At 39.7% G+C, this 22,835-nt stretch overlaps 1 protein-coding gene across 1 annotated transcript; it reads right to left on the bottom strand.

Moving 5' to 3' along the window:
• Positions 1–3,660: 3,660 nt before the first annotated feature.
• On the bottom strand, positions 3,661–7,668 carry LOC138026533 (uncharacterized). The gene is made up of 2 exons (XM_068873921.1): positions 7,578–7,668; positions 3,661–4,584 (listed from the first exon to the last, which is right to left on the bottom strand). Exon 2 carries the CDS (start codon positions 4,580–4,582, stop codon positions 3,755–3,757), a length of 828 nt encoding a protein of 275 aa, XP_068730022.1. The 5' UTR covers positions 4,583–4,584; positions 7,578–7,668; the 3' UTR covers positions 3,661–3,754.
• Between the last annotated feature and the right edge of the window lie 15,167 nt (positions 7,669–22,835).

Below are 22,835 nucleotides of genomic sequence, written 5' to 3'. Positions count from 1 at the left end.
TTGTAATGTTATTAACCTACTAAATTTTCCTTGCACTCCTTTTATCTTCGTGGTATATTCTTGTACATACTTTACTTAAACGTAGAAATAAACCTAAAAATATGACTGGTATTACATAACTATGCTTCTATGCTTACACAGTGATATCCGCGATTTTTTTTCTCACTGATCCCATTTTATGCAAAGCTTTAACCCTTTCACCGCCAAGGGCTTCCCAATTGACGAGTAAAATCGTCTGGCGTTAGACAGAGTAAAATCTATAAGTGTCAACTGGCATTTTTAGCGGTGAGAGAGTTAAGCAGTTTTCCACTGCTCATTAAAAATAAATCGACGCCTGAAAGGACTTGCGGTTTATGCCTTAAAGCTCTTCCCAAAATCAACAACAACAGGGTTGAATTCCTCTGGCTTGGAGCTTTTTTTGAGGACTACGTTGCTCCACCCAGTGCCATGAGATCATTGAGAAGGAAACCTTTTAAATGCATGTGGCATAAGGCTCGCCAACACTTTTCTCTGAACCGCCATGCTCCGGCTTGTATGCCACAACTCGCATGGCAGTTCAGAGAAGTGTCCCGCGAGCTGACTCACACTATGCTACTAAGGCAGATCTTTTCAAGGTGGAAATACAGGGTGCTTTCCATTATGCCAAAGATTCCGGAAATTTCGGTCGGAAATCAAATGGAAAGTTCCGTTTCGGTTTCTTCCGACCGGAATATTCGGGATCGGTTGGAATATTCCGTCCGAAATTCGCCGTTCCATTTTTGACAAACCGGTTCTTTGCCCTAATTAGGGAATTCGGAAAAGGAATAAAAAGTGGCAAGAACCATTCCTATTGGTTGGTCCGGTTTAATTGGAAAATGTCGTTCCATTTTCCTTCAGTATTCCCACTTATCTCTGAGCGGTCGGTTTGGCATAATGGAAAGCACCCACAGCCTGTTGCAGTCAGCATATTCGTCTCGGCTGCATGGTGAAGCGTTGTAAAAATACTTTTTTTATAAAACCAATGAAATTGTGTCAGAAGACAAAGTGGTACTTGACTTTTTGTGACCACAACAAACATCACTTGTGGTCACCCAACGCAGAAATTACTTTTGGTTATGGAACAAATTTTTTTTGTGGCCCTAGATAGATAGATACTTTATTATCACCTTAGATTGCAGTTATAACTGAATTGATAAGGTTTACATTACATAATTAAAAAATTTAATTCAGTAAGTAAAATATATTAACTATTATGATATATTAAGATAGATCTAGGACTCTTGTTACAACTATGAGAACTAAGGGAAAAGAAAAAAAATTTAAAAAAATAAATATATAAAAATATATATACACATATAAAATTATAAACTATAAGGTACTAAATGGAGAATTGACTAATGGTATTCGTTATATAAATAAAGAAAGTTTATTTAGAGTTGTAAATCCTAGCGCTAGCGTTAATAAAGGTATTACTGAACCTATTAGTCTTACACAAGGGCGTTGTTCTCCAATATGAAATAATGGGAGGATTTCTGTTTATTTCCCAAAGTCGTGGTTGATTTTCTATCAAATGCCAGAAGGCTATTAATATTATTTTTAAGTTACGCACTGATGGATGCTATTAAGTGACAAAAGGCAGTAATTTCTTTTGTGCGTCCTCTTTTTATTCTAAAGCCGTTTAATTCACTTCAGAGAGGATTTGTTCTGTGAACAGATGAGGATAGCCCCTTTTGGATAGGCGGGACGTGAAGTTGCATATATTCTCTTCGAATGTCTTTCGAGAAGAGTTTGTTCTAAGTAGTTATATATAGGGCTTCTCTTTTTAAAAAAGCCTTTCCTTACTCCTGGAGGGTGGCAGGAGCCAAAATTTGTATATTGAATTTTTTCTGTTGGCTTAAAATGCGTCGTACATCAAGGATATTTTCTTTTCGATACCACGATAATGCCCAAGACAGCTTCCAGCACCGACTGAAATTTTCGATGAGTATGTTATGTTTCAATTGAAGTTCTGTGGGCTAAATTTTAAAGTGGCTGTCCAATGAAGTTTTTTGCCTCGAAATATACTTTCGAAGTGTCTGCTTGTCCGCTGATCATATTAAAATGAGCGCACCGTCAGCTTCCTGGGAGACCATGCCAGCCCCTGGCTGAAAGAGTAACCGACGTTAAATAAAAGTACCTTTAATTAGTTGATAAGAAATTAATCCTCTTTTATGGAAAGCCATAACTTTTCGTATGTAATCTATATTCCTTTGGTCTTGAAGTATTGTCTTGATGTTTTGGAGTTTTGTCATAGTGTACTGTGGCAATATTATTATGTGGGGTGGTTTTATTTTGTGGTGCGGTGTGTCAGTTAGTGGGTTGGTTGTGCCATTATGTGACGATAATTGGCTGGTTATCTGTTATGTTTCCATTATGATGTGTTGAGGTCTTCTTATAACGTGCTCTGTTTATAATCACATAATGCACCGATTAAATCGAAACTTCAACATCCCCCCATCCCGGGCAAACCCCGGGAATTTGACTATCTTCTGTGCCCGAGGGGTGGGGAATTTGATCTTTGCCTATGTTGGGTGGGGAAAATTGAAGCGAAGAGTCAAGTTTCAAATGATTTTTTTTTTTTTCGGGCGCCAAAGTCGCTAACAGCCACAAAACACGTGTTTGAACGAGATGGAAGAGTTTAAAGGGAGGGATATAGCATTTGTGAGCGACTGGCTTACAAAAACGTTAAGGTCTTCAAAAGTCGGGGACAGACAGATAAATCCGACGACAGGGTAGGGCATTTGAACACTATTTTGGCCCGAGGGGGCGGAAATTTGAACGATCCAATCTTCAAAAGTTCAAATGCCCGTGGTCACAGCCCGTCAAAGAAAGACCTCAACACGTCATGATGGAAACACGACACGTAACCATCAAACGTCTTCACATAATGACAAAACCTCACCACATAATGACAAAACCACACCACATAATGCCAAAACCACACCACAAGACAAAGTTATGGCTTTCCGTACTCTTTGGAATTTCCGACATTCGAATGGAAGATCTAAAGTTTTCTATATTTTCTGAAAATCTCTCCGAAAAATGAGCAAGTATAGATCCTGTTAATAGAGGGGTAGAACTACACAACTCAAAACATGAGACATACAGCTACTAAATAACATCGATAAACGTACCTTATCGGTGATTTTAAAAACTGTTAACTTCAAGAAACGACGAGCGGCGAAAGTATATTACAATTCTACTAAACGTAACAACACTAGAACAAAGGGAATATTTAAAAAAAACTCTCGCAAAAAGAGACTGGCTTAAAATTAAAAGGAAATAAAGTGACAAAGGAAAACTATTTACATATGAACAAAGGCAAACGGTAAATAAGTGAGAAGAAAAACGAAAAAACGGCGTTAACTGGGCAAAAAAAGTGAAATCAAAGGGGGTGAATTAGGTATTTCGCTGTAACAGATCCATTTAATTTCATGCCAGGGGGAGTTAAAAACTCAGCAGCTTTTGAAGTCGTATTTGTCAGTGGCATGAAGCAATATAGAAGGAATTTATACTTGTTTTTTCCGTGTATAAGGTACGGCCCAAAATTATCACCATTTCCTAATTTTAAACTTTTGGGGTAAAAAATAAAAATGTTTAATTGACAGTGCAATGTCCATAATGAGCGACAAATACCAAAGATTTAGCACATGTATCTCTTTTATTTCGTTGTTTTTATCAACCCTACTGATAAAGATTCAAATTAGTTTATTTTACAGACGAGAAGATTTCTTTTTTATGTTGACAGTCTCCTTTTGGATTTAAACATGGACACCAGCTTTTTTTTAAAAGCTTTCTTGAAACCATGCTTTTTAAATGCCTTACTCATCTGCTCCAAGGCATCAAGGACTTCCTCGGTCGTAGGTTCTCTTTCGGTAGGATGGTCAGTGTCGCATCTATCTCTTAGACCCATTCTCTCTCTGATCTGGGGAACATCATTCACTTTGAAACCCCCTTTCGTCAGGAAGAAGCCCTGCAGGTCACAAATCTGGCGGTATTTCCCGTCTTGCATATACGCTATGATTTTGTCCAGATCACGAGCAGAGTTCTTCAACTTTTGAACCGTGTATTTAATCACCTCAGCAATCAAATCAGGAACATTGTGACGAACAATGCTGTCCCGAATATGTTCGAATCGTCCAGTTCCATAGGGCACCCACTCTTCCAGAAAACCACTGCATTCAACACTCTTCTCGAGGCCGCATTTAACACCTTCGATGATTTCTTGGCTCGGTTTTGGAGAAAGCCCCACCGTGTTGATACCTGCCTTCTTAATAATGCCAATGTTTCTTACTTCATCTTGAATTACTTGTAGGCATGGTGTTCCGTAAAGCGACGTATTCTTACAAACCAAAAACCCAATGGATGGTACAGCTTTGATGCGGCAAGCAAGTTTTTCCTCACCCCCGGGTGCTATTTCTTTGCAAAAGGCTTTATAATTGATGTGGGGCTTTGCTGCATTGACCTTTTTAAAAGCATCAGAGAATGGATCTGCATATACCACTGCTGAGAACATAAGAAATGTTATGGCCACCATGATGAAACGGACTTTGCATATTTCCATATCTGCATAAGTAAGAAAAATGTAATATTGATATCGTGTATGCTGTACTTGTTATATAGTACTGTTCTCGCTTCCTGTCTGACGTTAGATCTTTGCTTTTGGGAGCAAACTGATCGATATATACGCCCATAGACTGAGGGGCAATACAAGATCAGGACCCATATACGGACCGACAGAGAGCTAATTTCGCTCGATGTAGCAACTGATTTACAGAATCACATTCACAAACACATTCAACAAATTTTTCTGCTCTGGATACTAAATGCAAATTTTGAATCATTTTGCCTGAGAGAAGCATCGTTGTAGAGTGATAAAACCAACTTTCAGCAGAGCATTCTCCAGGTGGAATAAAAGACTTGTAGAAAACTGGGCGGACTGTTTATTTTTTAAAAATCAAGTGAAGCTATGATCCTCGCAGTTATGAACGCAATTTTAGAAATTTGCGTAGTGAAGCCTCAAAAATTCAGGAATTCAACGGGGTTTGAACCCGTGATCTCGCGATACCGGCGCGATGCTCTAACTGAGCTATGAAGTCACTGACGTTAGGAGCTGGTCATTTGTGTGTTCTATAATGTTGCCGTCAGGAATGAATCAACGAATGAAATGATATATGAAAGGAATCATATATTGAACCGCGGATATGAAATCAAGTGAACCTGTGATCGTTCATACTGAATTGCGAGGATCATAGGTTCACTTGATTTCTTATCCGCAGTTCAATGCATGATTCCTTTCATATATCATTTCATTCGTTGATTCATTCATCACGGGAACATTAGAACCCACAAATGACCAGCTCCCAACGTCAGTGGTATCGCGAGGTCAAGGGTTCAAACCCTGTTGAAGTCCTGAAATTTTTAGGCTTCTCTACGGTAAAAAGGTAAAGTCACTGCTTACGAACCAGAGGGCCCATCAGGCCGGCGCTTATCTCCGGTTTCCGTAGCATGAAGCGAGTAGGAGTATTATACTCCCCCCTGGATGCGATGCTAGTCCATCGCAGGATTACCCCCAGCATTTCACCGGTACCCATTTATACACCTGGGTGGAGAGAGGCACCGTGAGAGTAAAATGTCTTGCCCAAGAACACAACACAATGTCCCCGGCCAGGACCCGAACCCGGACAACTCGATCCGGAGTCGAGCACACTAACCACGAGGCCACCGTGCCTCCCACAGGGTTCTCTAGGCAATTGCTAATATTGCGTTCATAACTGCGAGGATCATAGCTTCACTTGACTTCATAGCCGCACTTCAATATATGATTCCTTTCATATATCATTTCATTCATTCATCAAAAACTCGTCTAAAATCATGGGCCAAAGGTTTTTAACTGGCACGAACAATCAGGAGTTCCAGACATCAGTGGCATTTTTATAGCGTTTTGTACAAGTACAATATAACTAACTCGAATAACCTACGTGTAAATGCCTTTTACTGACCTCGTTTTCTCGGCCCGTACCGGAAGTTACGACACCATGTCTTTTCCACTTCAATTAATGGCCCGAGTGCTTACCATAAATTGAAGTAGAAAAACAAAGTCCCGTAACATTCATTACGGACCTAAAAACACGAGGTGAGTACAATATTTATTAGAGCGAATTTCGTATGACCTTGAAACAACGTAAACAAAAATGTAAAACATTCAATTGGCTTATCGAACAAAAACAAACGAGCGAGAATTTTCATTGGCTTAGCGAACGCGGATGCAAACAACGTCATCTCTCCAAGGAACGTTCTGGAAAACGATCGGCATTTCACTTTGACGTCATTTGAAATAGAGTAATGTGATTAGGTAATCAAAATGTTTACTGCCCATATTAGGAGTTTCCTTGGCGGGAATAAGGAGAAGCTTTGTTTTAATCTTGCCAAACATTGGTCCGTGAAAGAAATTGTGAACACTTTTTCAAGGTCATAAGAAAGTCGCTCTATATCTCTTGGTAAATGAATCGAGCGGGAAAGCACACCATGAAGTCAAGTGGGCCGTTCTCTAGATTGCGGCCTGTAAAGCGCAAATACTATCTGAGAGACATAATCTTGAATATCACTTGTTGGCGTAGAGAGTTATTTATTCTGTTTCCTGCTAGAATATACTTTTTCTCTGTTCTGGTGCTTTTAATCAGATTCAAAGACAATTAAATTTCAGCGTTTGTATAGGACATGGAATTAGAAATTCGTGAAAATGCGAATGTGCTATTCTTTGTTTTTGGTAAGTGAAAAGAACGAGGGATGAAATGTACTCCATGAATGATCCCTCAGCAGAAACAATTTTCTGAAAAGTTTGGAAAGCAAAACATTCAGCATTGGTTGAACCCTGAAATTTATTTATTTTTCTTCCCTTTTATGTTGATCCTTTTTGTTTTAACTACATCACAATAATCAATAATATTATAAATATTCCTGTCTGATTAACTGTCTTAACAGGGTCACATATACTTTTTTTGTGAAAACGTGATTGCTACTACCGTATTTCTCGTTCTGTGCGGCGTGATTGAAGCTTGTATTTATTCGTTATTCATCAGGAATTTCTAATTTCATGATCTTTTAACGTCAGATGTGATCGCCTTCCTCGCTGGGTCTGGTATTCAAATGTTCTTTCTCCGTAGCAAAGCATCTGAACTATTATAAATTGATCTCCATGAATAGTAAGAAAAAAGAAAAATCGTAACGAGAAATTCTTGGCTATGGACATTTTCTGTTTTCCTTCTAGTCCTCGAACTGATCAGAACAATAACGAAGGAATCTCATTGTATGTTTGCAGCAAGAAATGTTGTGGAATTCTTTTGTTTTATCTCAGTCAATTTGTATAGTACGTTTCAACTTGTTTTTAATAACTTTCAATGACTATTTTCTGTTTTTTAATTATCTAATAGACATAAAAAAGAAAGTAAGCAAGTTTGCCATAGTGGTGATTCGGATGATCACTGGCGTTGGGTAATCAGCTGTTTTCGTCCAAAAACAGGCACACGTTAGTAAGTTTATAAAGATAACTGACCTACCTTCTTCGTTGATTTTCCTTCCTTCCGACAACGGAACAGACAAACTGATTGGTGTTTATATCTGCCTCTTTCCCAACAAAGAAGTAATATATGCACCTTTATCACCTGTCGGGTTCACGCGAAAAATGTTGCCATTTACGCTCGGATCATTGCTTGAGAGCAAATTCAATTAATCACCACTTATTTGTCAAAAACAGCTAAATGGGGGCCACGGGGCCACTTGTGATACCTGCATTCACATGATATGAATATAATTATCAGAAAAAGCTTTCCTGGGTGTCCTAATCTTAGACTACATCGCCATACGGGAAAAGTTTTATTGGGGGAGCAGAACATCATTTGCCCGAATGGAATTTGTTGGTCACAGATGCAAGAAGATGATTCTTTCATTTCGTGCATGACTTCAAGTTAATTCCCCATAGACCTTATTAATAAATGGCGGTCACATTTATATTTCTTTGGCCCACGTGAAAATTAGCCTACCAAGCCTCATTTTCTAGCAGTAATTCTTTTCAATTTACTTTATGGTAACTCGGCTTGGTAGGCTAATTTGCACTTCTACAAAAGAATTATAAATTGGCCGCCATTTATGAATACGGTCTATATAGGGGCGTTCAAACTAATGCAAACATTTTCTGTAAATCGAGATCAACATTTGTAAAAAATACAAAAACATTTAGTGAAAGATACAAGGTACTCACTCAAAGAAGAATGAAGAATGATTATCTACGCCCAAATGACTCCAGGAATTAATAATAAAACAACTATGTCTTCGCCCAAACGGTACATCAGTTTTTCCCGAATAATACTAATTTTTCCCGACTGGGGGACCGGCAGGTTCTGTTTGAAGGAGCATTAAAAGGCGGTTTTTCTTGTGCAGGGTGCATGAGAAGACACGAAAGGTTTGCACTGGAAGTATTGTTTACACTGTGCTTTCTCTTGTAGGTGGGATCAAATGTGTCACGTGGTCTAATGAGATAAGTTTTCAACGCTGCTAAAAGTAGTATGGATAATGTTATGGCCCGTTACTGTAGTCATTGAATCATCATGTCTCTGAATTCCCTTGGGAACAAAGTGCCGCCACAACATCCCTCCAACGAACGCGGTTCTGGGAAATCCTCTTCAGCTGGGTCCACGTCTTACCGGCTGCCTTCACCTCAGCGTCAACACTTCTGCGCCAGGTCTGTTTTGGTCGGCCCACTTTCCGCTTTGCTTGTGGATTCTATAGTCATTGAATAGGCCATTCATTTGATTACAAGTTGTCTTGAGGTCCGAGGAGGATGGCGCCGAAGAAGGTCTCTCGCCATTTACTAGCGTAAAGTGATGACTTGTGTCCGCATTGCGACTGGTATGTTCTCCACTTCGACGCCGACGCGAAATAAATGATCGTCTTTAGAGACTATTTATAACTGTTTTACGACCCCCAAAATCATTGTACTTACACGAAGAATGCAATGTCCCATGACTTCTGAAAGTTTTCGTATACGTTATTTATCAGAAGAGCTATTAGAAGAAAAACGTTTTCACTTACTTATCCACGGCCCTAATGACACTAGTGTGCAAATCGAGAAAACTTAATTTAAGTCGGATAGTTTTAATTATACGTAATTTATTTATCGAACTTTTTTACTGCATGAGGTCAACACTGAACAAAGCTTAAAAGAGATGTATGCGGACTGGATTGAAGGAAATAGCTCTGTTCAATTCTGTTTTGCAGGACATCTACATTTAAATTATAAGAAAGATGCAGGGGAAAAAAATGATAACTAAAGTAACGTTGCCTAATTGGTAGAAATCAAAGAAAACTGTTCTTTCTAATTGTGATTTTTATGTTGTATTGTAGAGTTGCAAAATATGTTGTTCTTTGTAGCTGTGTGTCGTAGCACGAGTCAACCACGAGTCAGGTTCAATTTTCGTTAAGTTTTCTTTCTTTAAGTCAACTTTAAAATTACCAGGCTTCAAACTCCTGTGAAAGGAGAACTAAGATCATATGGTGGTAGTTTTGTCAAGGCAAGGCAGACAACATCATAAAGTTTGCCACTACTTGGCACACTAAACAGCTGTGGACTTTGAAAACTAATGGCCATCTTTTCCTGTACAGTCTCAGTCGTGGCTTTATTGAGAGGCAGGGATGACACAGTGATGAGAGCATTCGCCTCCGACCAGGCGTTGCGTCTCAAGCAGGTTGAGTTTGCTGGTTCTCAATCCTGCTCCAAAAGGTTTTTCAGCGGGTACTCCGGTATTCTCCTCTCCTCACGAACCAGCCTACGATTTGATCAGAGTTGGTTTGATTTGATTTCTAGCTGTGACGGTAGTGCGGTGTCCGCAACTAGTGCGCCAGCGCTAAATACAGTTGATATTTCGAAAATAAAGTTTATTGTTATTACCAATCATACGTAATCAACTTGGATTTCACTGCCCTTTCTTTTCACGCGGTCCTGTGTTTTGTCCCTTCCAATGTCTTTCACCTGATTTGTCTGATTCGCGGCCAATGATCTTCGAAATAACCGAGTGCAATCGTGCGGTTTTTGTTTTGTCTTTTTTTAACGCTGAGATTTTCAAAGATAGAGTGACATACCACATAATGAGACTCTAGGTTGACTTTCAACACCTGACTCGTGCTGCAACATAAATCTACTCTGGAATAATTTGTAATGTTATTAACCTACTAAATTTTCCTTGCACTCCTTTTATCTTCGTGGTATATTCTTGTACATACTTTACTTAAACGTAGAAATAAACCTAAAAATATGACTGGTATTACATAACTATGCTTCTATGCTTACACAGTGATATCCGCGACATGAATTTTCTTACACGTCTTGTATTTTGTGCAAAGCTTTAACCCTTCCACCGTCGAGGGCTTCCCAATTGACGAGTAAAATCGTCTGGTGTTAGACAGAGTAAAATCTATAAGTGTCAACTGGCATTTTTGGCGGTGAAAGAGTTTTAAGCAGTTTTCTACTGCTCATTAAAAATAAATCGACGCCTGAAAAGACTTGCGGTTTATGCCTTAAAGCTCTTCCCAAAATCAACAACAACAGGATTGAATTCCTCTGACCTGGAGCTTTTTTTGAGGACTACGATGGAAGGCATAAGGCTCGCCAACACTTTTCTCTGAACCGCCATGCTCCGGCTTGTATGCCTCAACTCGCATGGCAGTTCAGAGAAGTGTCCCGCGAGCTGACTCACACTATGCTACTAAGGCAGATCTTTTCAAGATGGAAATACAGGGTGCTTGCCATTATGCCAAAGATTCCGGAAATTTCGGTCGGAAATCAAATAGAAAGTTCCGTTTCGGTTTCTTCCGACCGGAGTATTCGGGATCGGTTGGAATATTCCGACCGACATTCGCCGTTCCATTTGCCCTGTTCTTTGCCCTAATTAGGGAATTCAGAAAACGAATAAAAAGTGGCAAGAACCATTCTTATTGGTTGGTCCGGTTTAATCGGAAAATGTCGTTCCATTTTCCTTCAGTATTCCCACTTATCTCTGAGCGGTCGGTTTGGCATAATGGAAAGCACCCACAGTCTGCTGGAGTCAGCATATTCGTCTCGGCTGCATGGTGAAGCGTTGTAAAAATACTGTTTTCATAAAGCCAATGAAATTGTGTGAGAAGACAAAGTGATACGTGACTTTTTGTGACCACACCAAACATCACTGGTGGTCACCCAACGCAGAAATTACTTTTGGTTATGGAACAAATTTTTTTTGTGGCCCTAGATAGATAGATACTTTATTTTCACCTTAGATTGCAGTTATAACTGAATTGATAACGTTTACATTACATAATTTAAAAAAATTAATTCAGTAAGTAAAATATATTAACTATTATGATACATTAAGATAGATCTAGGACTTTTGTTACAACTATGAAAACCAAGGGAAAAGAAAAAAATATATATATATATAAAAATATATACACATATAAAATTATAAACTATAAGGTACTAAATGGAGAATTGACTAATGGTATTCGTTATATAAATAAAGAAAGTTTATTTAGAGTCATAAATCCTAGCGCTAGCGTTAATAAAGGTATTACTGAACCTATTAGTCTTACACAAGGGCGTTGCAAAAACCCTTGGTTTACGCAGGGTTACTGAAGGATGATTAGTTTCCCTCTAAGTTTCGATGTGAGTCCATTTGCTTTATTACTAGTAATAGTTCTCACAACATCTACCCCCGGTTTGAATATCAATGTCTATTCTTTAATGAACCTTACAAAGTAAAGACAATTACCATGGCATTTAATTTAAAGTTTAGTAAGTACGACTATGTCTTTTTATGGATTTGTTCTCCAATATGAAATAATGGGAGGATTTCTGTTTATTTCCCAAAGTCGTGGTTGATTTTCTATCAAATGCCAGAAGGCTATTAATATTATTTTTAAGTTACGCACTGATGGATGCTATTAAGTGACAAAAGGCAGTAATTTCTTTTGTGCGTCCTCTTTTTATTCTAAAGCCGTTTAATTCACTTCAGAGAGGATTTGTTCTGTGAACAGATGAGGATAGCCCCTTTTGGATAGGCGGGACGTGAAGTTGCATATATTCTCTTCGAATGTCTTTCGAGAAGAGTTTGTTCTAAGTAGTTATATATAGGGCTTCTCTTTTTAAAAAAGCCTTTTCTTACTCCTGGAGGGTGGCAGTACCGTATTTCTCGTTCTGTGCGGCGTGATTGAAGCTTGTATTTATTTGTTATTCATCCGGAATTTCTAATTTCATGATCTTTTAGCGTCAGATGTGATCGCCTTCCTCACTGGGTCTGGTATTCAAATGTTCTTTCTTGGTAGCAAAGCATCTGAACTATTATAAATTGATCTCCATAAATAGTAAGAAAAAAGAAAAATCGTAACGAGAAATTCTTGGCTATGGACATTTTCTGTTTTCCTTCTAGTCCTCGAACTGATCAGAACAATAACGAAGGAATCTCATTGTATGTTTGCAGCAAGAAATGTTGTGGAATTCTTTTGTTTTATCTCAGTCAATTTGTATAGTACGTTTCAACTTGTTTTTAATAACTTTCAATGACTATTTTCTGTTTTTTAATTATCTAATAGACATAAAAAAGAAAGTAAGCAAGTTTGCCATAGTGGTGATTCGGATGATCACTGGCGTTGGGTAATCAGCTGTTTTCGTCCAAAAACAGGCACACGTTAGTAAGTTTATAAAGATAACTGACCTACCTTCTTCGTTGATTTTCCTTCCTTCCGACAACGGAACAGACAAACTGATTGGTGTTTATATCTGCCTCTTTCCCAACAAAGAAGTAATATATGCACCTTTATCACCTGTCGGGTTCACGCGAAAAATGTTGCCATTTACGCTCGGATCATTGCTTGAGAGCAAATTCAATTAATCACCACTTATTTGTCAAAAACAGCTAAATGGGGGCCACGGGGCCACTTGTGATACCTGCATTCACATGATATGAATATAATTATCAGAAAAAGCTTTCCTGGGTGTCCTAATCTTAGACTACATCGCCATACGGGAAAAGTTTTATTGGGGGAGCAGAACATCATTTGCCCGAATGGAACTTGTTGGTCACAGATGCAAGAAGATGATTCTTTCATTTCGTGCATGACTTCAAGTTAATTCCCCGTAGACCTTATTCATAAATGGCGGTCACATTTATAATTCTTTTGTCCACGTGCAAAATTAGCCTACCAAGCCTCATTTTAGAGCAAGAATTCTTTTCAATTCACTGTATGGTATCGAGGCTTGGTAGGCTAATTTGCACTTCTACAAAAGAATTATAAATTGGCCGTCCTTTATGAATACGGTCTATATAGGGGCGTTCAAACTAATGCAAACATTTTCTGTAAATCGAGATCAACATTTGTAAAAAATAAGTATGAAGAATGATTATCTACGCCCAAATGACTCCAGGAATTAATAATAAAACAACTATGTCTTCGCCCAAACGGTACATCAGTTTTTCCCGAATAATACTAATTTTTCCCGACTGGGGGACCGGCAGGTTCTGTTTGAAGGAGCATTAAAAGGCGGTTTTTCTTGTGCAGGGTGCATGAGAAGACACAAAAGGTTTGCACTGGAAGTATTGTTCACACAGTGCTTTCCCTTGTAGGTGGGATCAAATGTGTCACGGTCTAATGAGATAAGTTTTCAACGCTGCTAAAAGTAGTATGGATAATGTTATGGCCCGTTACTGTAGTCATTGAATCATCATGCCTCTGAATTCCCATGGGAACAAAGGGCCGCAACAACATCCCTCCAACGAACGCGGTTCTGGGAAATCCTCTTGAGCTGGGTCCACGTCTTACCGGCTGCCTTCACCTCAGCGTCAACACTTCTGCGCCAGGTCTGTTTTGGTCGGCCCACTTTCCGCTTCCCTTGTGGATTCTATAGTCATTGAATAGGCCATTCATTTGATTACAAGTTGTCTTGAGTTTCGAGGAAGATGGCGCCGAAGAAGGTCTCTCGCCATTTACTAGCGTAAAGTGATGACCTGTGTCCGCATTGCGACTGGTATGTTCTCCACTTTGACGCCGACGCGATATAAATGATCGTCACTTGTCGCCTAAACTCTTCCAGAGGATCTTCGATCGAAAGATGGTTGCTCGTCGAATGGAAATTATGGAAATTGTCTGTTCGTCGTTTTGAGTGATATCCGTTTTTCTTCTCCAGAATATACTCAACAATCGACGATCCGGATGAGTTTTCTCGCAGTTGCAAGACTTTTTGAACTCATTGGACTTGATTAGCAACATGCCAACGAACATTTGCTTCTCGACGTTTGGATTCAAATATCCTCAACCCCGCCAAGTAGATTGTCGCTGTCTTCAGTTGAAATGGACGATTCAGACACGCCTGAAAAGGGCGTCTGTAAATGCAGGAATCCGGAATCGGAATCAGAATCGGGAATCCGGAACTGGATCCGGAATCCAGAAACGGAACAGGATCCGAGACCGAAACCGGAATCGCAAACGGAATGAGAACAATAAAGGTCGATGATATCCAATTGTTTTATTTCAGCTAAAAAAGTTGAATGTTATATTACACACTTTAAACTGCAAAATTGATTTTTACGGATATTGTTGTGACGACGAAGTTCGTACCACTAGCGTCACTCCTGTTTTGAACGTCTCAAGTTACGAGAATGATTGACATTGAGACTCCTCCTTGTCCCTTGGTGGCGTGGGAGCGAAGTTGTTACTGAAGCCATGGATGAAAGGAGTCCAGGAAAGAAATGTAAAAGACAAATAATAAGTTCACCTTATTTATTGGAATAAAATGTTAAGGTAAAAATACGTACCTCGCCTTCCAGATCTTGCCGTATTGGAAATCAAGAAGAAACACGGGAAAGGTGAGCACTAGCCTGCGTGGCAGGCGTTCGAGGGGGAAGCAGCGGCCTCCAAGTTCATTGTGAGGGAAAGCCAACAAAAATATAAGGATATCTATGGGAATCCCGATAAAAGATCTGAAAAGACAATTTAACGAAAAAAAAAATTTCTCAATGAAAACGCCTAACCTTATTGCTATTGAGGGTCGCTTCCTTCCTGTGTGGTTTTTTTCCAGATTCGAAGCGAATTGAGCCAATATCATGATCAGTTCCTCGGTTGTCAACGGTTATAGTAAATTACCAAGGCTGAACACTGTATTCTCAGGAGCCCACCAAATTGAGAAAAATATTCCTGGATAAAATGCTCCCACGGTTACAATTCCACCGTAGAATTCAAGGCTTTGACCAAAAATATCAATTGCTTTTTTTCTTTGGATTACTTAACACAAAGTGACTCAAGTTTTGAGCCTTGTCTTCAAAAAGACACCTGTTGATTTTAACTGGAATTTTCCTATTTAATGGTCCGCCATTACTGACTTCAAAATTTTGAGAGTGCTGGATCAGGGAGAAAATGACGTCAAAGACTCACAAGTTTTAGTCTCTGATTACATGGAAATGGGCGGGTAAACCGGATAGGTGGAGTCGAAAAATAGCTCGCGTTTGCATGCAATCTTACTATCCCAGGGTTCCGGGGTGACCTTTCTCGAGGCTACTGCGTGGTCGCTAAGAACGTAAACAGGCAAAATGGCGAGTGAAGGACGCATTTTGGCGTTTAATGCTCTTCTAGTTTGACTTGCTTCTCTTGCTTCAACTTTTCAGTGCTTTGGCCTCAATACTGCAACGCCTCCGCCACAGGCAGTATATTGTGAAACGAGCCGATTCCGGGTTGGAGGGTTACCCCACCTACAAGGGTTTAGCGTTTACATGGCAAAACGCGACCATTATTCATGTAAACGCGAGGCTGAGAAAATTAGACTTTATATGGACAGGCGGGTTATCATATCTCCATGCAAACAGGCTCTAAAGGCCCGGAAAAACGGCTTTAACAGTTTCCTCAACATCCGTTCGATTTTGTTGAACAGCGATGTTGAACCGTTTGCCCCCTGCCCCCATCTTGGACCCATGGAAAACAGGAAATAACCAGATCGCGAGGCATTGCTTGAATCCTTGGCTTCAGGAGAAAACCTATCTGGATCAAACCTCTCCAGCTCGGGCTAAAGCACTGAAAGCCGGTGTATCATGAACCAGCTAAAGCGAACTATAGTTTGCGCGAGGATGAGATGGCCTCCGAAATTCTCCACTTTTGTTAAGTTGTTAATCGTGATATTCCATCCACTGGTAGATGTAGTCGAAGTCCTTCTTTTACAGTCTGCCCTAGGTATCGAAAGTTGCCAATGGTCGCTGTACGAATGACGGGAACCATCTGACAGGTTCCAATCGTTTTCAAGGCGGGTGTTTATCGCCCTGATAAACGTTTCATCTGCAGATTACGGCTTCTGTAGCTTTATACACCTAACAGAAATTAAAGTGAAACCAGCTACTATATTGCGACCAGTATTACATTCGAAAAATCTTACACTGTATAAGGTCAAAACAAAATGTACAATTCGGAGTAATTGTCCTTTAATAGCTAAAGACCGTAACAGCGGGGTGCGAGAAGACATTCCATTGATAACATTTCCTTTTTAATGATAACAGATCTGTATTTTCAGATTGACCTTATAACCAACTCTAGCGTAGAAAATATTTGGACGAGCTGGACGAACCTATTGATGGCATTAAGAACAGAAGGTTGGTCTTAAAAGTTGAAAAATTAAAAAGCAACTAAAAGAGAAATTAGATCATAAAAACGGAAGAAATAAATCCTAGCCAGCTGCGGTCTAAATGCCGCTCGTTTTCCGTTATGACAAGAGTTAGAACAGTAGAATTGCACTGTCAGGACCGGAACATATGTCGGTTAAGTCTGTAAAAGCGATCGATCAATCAAAAGTCTATAATTTTTGCCGGGGATTCAGCAGCTGTCCATATTAGCGGGGTGTCCGAAATTGCGAGGTATCCACAAGGCGAGAAATGACTATACCCATCCATATATTCCGATCACCACATCCTTCAATAACAACGCGGCGCTTATTCGAGACACGTGATCTCTGGAGTTGAAGATTGTGAAAGTATGAAGGGGTTACAACCCAATGTACCACCTCATTCCGCCTGATTCCGCCTGTACACCAAGTTGAACCAAATAATAGAATTCACCTACGTTAGGATAACGTTGGCCGAGTCATAATACTGGTTTCGAGATATCGTACATGTCGTTTGAGAGTTATAACATTTTGCGTTATTACAATATGCGCTAGAAAAGTTATTACATTTTGCGTTGACTTTTTTATCACATTTTGCGTTAGTATTACATTTTGTGGTGATTATTACATTTTGCGACGTAACAGGTTCCTCCGTTCATCATTTACTTTCATGCAAGTGCTGGTACGATCATGTATGACACGTAACACTCAACAATAAGCATCAGGAGCCAAAACATCCACCGTTGGAGCATTGCTAAGAGCTTGGAAAGCGGCTGTCATATCACCGAATGCGCCCCATATTTTCCATGCTGTCTTTTTGCCATAGTGGGCAAAAGACGACGTTTGATAACAGCCTGTGAAAGCGTAAAATGCGAGAAGAGCTTGTGACTTTTCTTCGCCAATACTACGGGATATGTCGTGTGCTGGCAAATATTTCAGGTGTTTGCCAACCCAAACTGCTCAATATATCCAAAACCTCGGATAAGGAAATACAAGGCTGTGCTCTAACGGCGCCCGGTCGCCTGACGCGTCTAACATTTTGTGTCGCGCGAGTGAGACAAATTACCCGGTCACCCGGCTGGGCACTCTGGCTTATTGTAGTTTGAGCGGATAAGCGGGCTAAATACGTGAACATCACCGTGGATAGCAAGGAAGTTGAGCAAGTTACCTTCTTCACAAATCTTGGTGTCAAAATAAACAGCGACGGTACGCTGGATCGGGATCTTACAGCAGTTCATTAAACAACGTATGGAAGAAACGCAGCATCAGTGTACAGAACAAAGTGGGTATCTATGTCGCAGCTGTCGCAACTATATTGACATATGGCGGCGAAATCTGGAACACCACAGACGAATGATGCGACTTGAAACGTTACACCAACATTCAGAAGATTGTCTCCGCCGTAATCAAAATCCGATAATTTCATCGCGTTAAAAATGAAGAGGTGCTTCGCAGAGCAAGAATAAAGCCTATGCGGGATCTGATCTGCAATTAGCCATGTTGTCAGAATGCCTGCAGGACGGCTGCCAAGATATTTTCTTGAATGGGAGCCCAAACGTGGAAACGATCCAGAGAAGCACCTAGGAAAACACTAATGAAGACAGTGATCCAAGCTGTAGAAAACCGGGTTAATAAGACGGGATTAACAGTGAGGGACATAAAGGAAATGGCTTTCGACAGGGTCAAGTGGAGACAGATAGCTAAACAGACTTGTATATTACAAGATTAAGACGACGGAGAAGCACAGGACGCACAGGACGCTGTTCAGTTCAGTTCAGTATTTTGATAAAATCTTGTGGGTACTTTTGGGTACTTCTCAGCCAAAAATATCGTTTCACCGTCGATCTGCATGATTGAAGTCCATATTTGGAAAAAAAAAAAACTCTTATCCACAACTGTATAAATAACTTTATTCATGACCTCTTCCGGTCAGTGATCACATTGTGAAACAACAACATTTTGAATTGTCAAAAATACGAGTAGTCTTTCGTGAGTCTTGATGAATAAATATTAGAAATTAAATACAAAGTGATGAAGTATTGACAGGCACAAATCACTCACCATTATAATCGACAAAACCTACGAAAAAATCACGAAGAAAGTGGTGTATTTCATCAACAGAGCGCACTATTTTGCTATTCCCGTTGACGATGCCGAAAAGACGCACGACGTGTTAAAACATGGCACCGAATGATCCCCCAAAAATTTAGTTTGTAATTCCTTTTGAATTTATTAACTAACTGATAAAATATTTCAAAATTTCAAATTATTTTCGTAAATTTCCACAATTAATTTACACCGAAACAAGATACATTCTCAAGGCTACCTTCAGGGTATCTTCAGTGAAACGGATGTAGTGCTTTCCGATATCCCAACCTTTGTATTAAATGTGGCTACCATTTGTCTTTTTCTTTAACCCTTTCACTCATGTGGGGTTCCCCATTGACGAGTAAAATCGTCTGGCGTTAGACAGAGTAAAATCTATAAGTCTCATTGGCCCTTACAGGAGTGAAAGGCTTAAGGCTGAAACGCGAAGGTCAAATTCCAACTCCGTGGGAATTTCATATTTCGGCAATTAACTTCTTTCATTAAGTGTGTCACCCAGGAACTCAAAAATCTTGTCGCGGCTTTACTTGATTCGATCGCATCACAGTGCACTATCGAAAGCGCTAACTAAAATCTATGAGCAACAGGGAGGAAAATGCTCTAATGGCAAAAAATATTTGGGATTGTAAAATTCCCCAAAGCGGGTTTGTCGGAAATAGGTACGGTTTATCTAGCTATAGTCAAAATTTGATTGCAATTAAGCAAAGCGTCTTTGAGTTGTAATCTTCAAGGCAAAAATTAATGTTTAGGTAAACATCGTCTCAAGGAAAGCCTTTTGTATCAGACTAACACACTCCGCCCTAACACCTTAGTATCACCCATGATTGGCTAGTCAGAGGACGCCACCCTTTTTCCGGTCACAGCTGTCGATCTCTCACAAGTTCTAGCGTTCCTCCAGCTTCATTGTGACTAATATTCTTCGGATTTTTGACGCACGTTTTCGGAGCAGATCAGCCTTCATGCTAAACAGGAAAAGGATGAGCGCATCGATTTTATCAAACACAGCAGCAGCAGAGAAAAAGTGGAAGCGGACCAATGCAAAAGCTTGACAAAAGCACAATGTTGGGATGTGTGCAAAAACCATCGCAAACAAATGGTGACGGCGATATAAGAATGCGGGCTGATTATGTGAATCGAATCGTTTACATAGTAAGAAGACTACAGGAAATGCCCTTGGTCTCGTTACTTTATCGCTACAAGTGTGTATATTCTCGTTCACTGGCATGTACTGATAGAGCCCGATTTAGCACATCTCGAGTTCCCTTGATTTTTCTTCAGATGCTACGATAATTTATTCGCCGATATGCTTCGTCAGAGGAGCCTGAAGGCCTGTTCTGATAATTTGATCCTTTGTCTTAATTCCGCTAACCCACCATGGGAGGGGTGGGTCTACCATTCTTCGCATCTTGCTAGCTTCCTATTGCTAGCGCCTGACCTCAGATATTCACGTGGCTTGTGGGTCTTCTTGCATAATACATTCTCAAAATACGATTTAATGCCACAAAAAAAGTAAAATATGATGCTTTTATACACAAATATCTCAAACTTTTGCTAGCAAAGACAATAGACCTAATCGGCTAACTCAATGTTTTGTTCCAGGTATTTCCATATCATTTGAATATGAATGCTACATTATCATGCAAATACAATACACAAAGAATCTTATTCCCGGGAGATTTGAATTGGGTACAACATTGAGTTAGCCGATTAGGTCTAGCACTGGATGTTTCCCGCGGAAAGCGTTCCAATAGTCTCCATAAGCTGTCAATCAAAATGAACTTCTACTTCCGGCGAAAGCAATATCTCTGGCAATATTTGATCTTTCTGCATGCCGGTCTCTTTTCTCAACACAAGGGCGGCAGAGAGGAGAGACCCTGGGAGCGAGGTTGCAAGAGAGTTTGATTTCCCATGACAAGTTTCACACTGAATACGCTTTGGCGATTTTGTACATGGCATTCATTTTATCTAACTTAATTATTGTATATTCCTGTTAGATTACGGCCGTTGAAACACGTTGACATTTTCATTGTTGTTCTAAATACAAAGTGTGCAAGGGTTAGAGTTGCAGTACTTTCAAATAAAAAAAAAAAAACTACAACTACTATTGGGTTCCAAACATGTAAATCTGATGCAAGTCTACAATCTATGAATTATATTGACTGTCTCGTTGGCACTTAGCGATAGCTACTACTATTGTAGTTTTAAGATAACAGGATGCAAAATATCTGGAATATTTGGACTTTGGAACCGTTTATGTGTGGAAACCACAGTGGGGAGTAACATTTTATGGACCTTTTTTTGCAAACGTGTACCGACATGCTATGCATTTTGTAGCTAATCTCTTGGCCTTTAAATAGCCTTTTTGCTCGTTCCCATTGCCACATGTTTCTTGAAGGAGTATTACCTTCACCATATGCCAGCCTGAAAGCTACACGCGGACATACTACCCAGTATGTCATGAGGGATAAGTCAATTCTCTGGATTCTGCATAGCTTGCCGAAAAGCAGTTTAACAACTGGTTGATTTCGCAGAAAAAAAAAATGGACCAAGTGAGGCATGAATATAACGAAACGTGACCCTTTTCATGAGGTCAACACCTGCTCTCAAATCATAAAAAGTCGCTCTTTATAATCATGTTCCACACTCGATTGATTGTTCTAACCCAACCAAAATAACCACCGATAATTATGCTCGTCTTCATTGCTAGAGAAACTAACTTTTAATAGCAGGGAAGCAGTTTTATAAGCTAGGACAATTTAGGCAAACAACACGGTATGTTTCTTTATTTCCGTGGAATCCACCACTTATTCATTATGTCATCAAGTCCGGCCACGTACATGAATATGATCTACATTTCGAAGTAAAATCAGGCTACTTTTAAAAGAACGGACAATATAATAACACCATACGAGCGGCAAATTCTTTAAAAAGGCTTCCATAGATGTCTACCTCATCACTTGAGGTAGAAATCGAGTTACTATTTCGGCAACTGGTTACCCATTTTAAGCTTACAAATCCCCACTCAGTTTACGAAAGCAATTTATTGCATGATTGACATATTCTTTGCAGATCACAAGGTTTACACTTGTTTTTCGTCGACATTTCATAGCGCAATCACAAGTGTTGTAATTGAAAGCAACTGTTTTGCGGTTTTGCAGTTCCGATTTGGGGACACGGAGAAGAAAGATAAACTGCAGAGCAATAAGCGTTCGTCGTTCAAGTTTAAAAATCGGCTCGCAATTAGTGGAAGGAAATTTTTACCTAAGTGGAAAACAGAATTTCCAAAAACAAGGCAATTGTTCTCTTGGCTTTGAAATTGAGATGAAGAGATGAACAATGCAAAGTAGCTTTTAATTCGTTGCAAGATATGCACTGAAAAATTGTACAAGACACCTTCAGATGATCCCGGAGCTTGTTCTATATCCTTGAGCCTCATTTAACCACCAACAACGTTTTCACATTAGAGGGCGGGATAGCACGCTTGCGGAAATTTCGGTTTCCGAAGCAAGCAGAGATCTCGATTAACGAGGTAGAAATTTTCCAAATAAACACTTCAGCTCTGTTTTCAGGATGAAAAGAACACGATATGAATTGGTTCATGCGTCAGCGTGCTTTCATCGAGATTTGAAGCACACGCCGGCAAGTTTGGAGAGTACGGAAGATGTGTGCACTTCGAGTAACAATAGCTACGTGAGTGCTCCCCAATCTTCTCACTCCGAACTTCTCCCAAATTGTTTTTCTTTCAATTTTGTATTTAATCAGAAAATAAAGTTCCGTTACTACTATGAAATCATCTGTCAGTTTTTCGTTCCCTTAAAGAGATCCACGAAAAGTGGCGAAATGCTCTTCCAAAACAAAATAAACAAGGCAATAGAGAGCAGAAGAGGGGATTACACTTCATGCAACAGACAAGCTTGTCGGAAATATTATATAATCTGCTATGCTAAAGTCCCTCAAAAGGGAATTTTTTTTTTGCAACGCATTTGTTTGCGACGTCATTTTTGTGCACTATGGGAAAATGAAGCACCCTTGTGCACTATTGAAT

This window comes from Montipora capricornis, chromosome 12, assembly GCF_036669925.1.
Source record: "Montipora capricornis isolate CH-2021 chromosome 12, ASM3666992v2, whole genome shotgun sequence".
Lineage (NCBI taxonomy): Eukaryota > Metazoa > Cnidaria > Anthozoa > Scleractinia > Acroporidae > Montipora > Montipora capricornis.
This window is presented reverse-complemented; position numbering and strand designations above follow the sequence as displayed.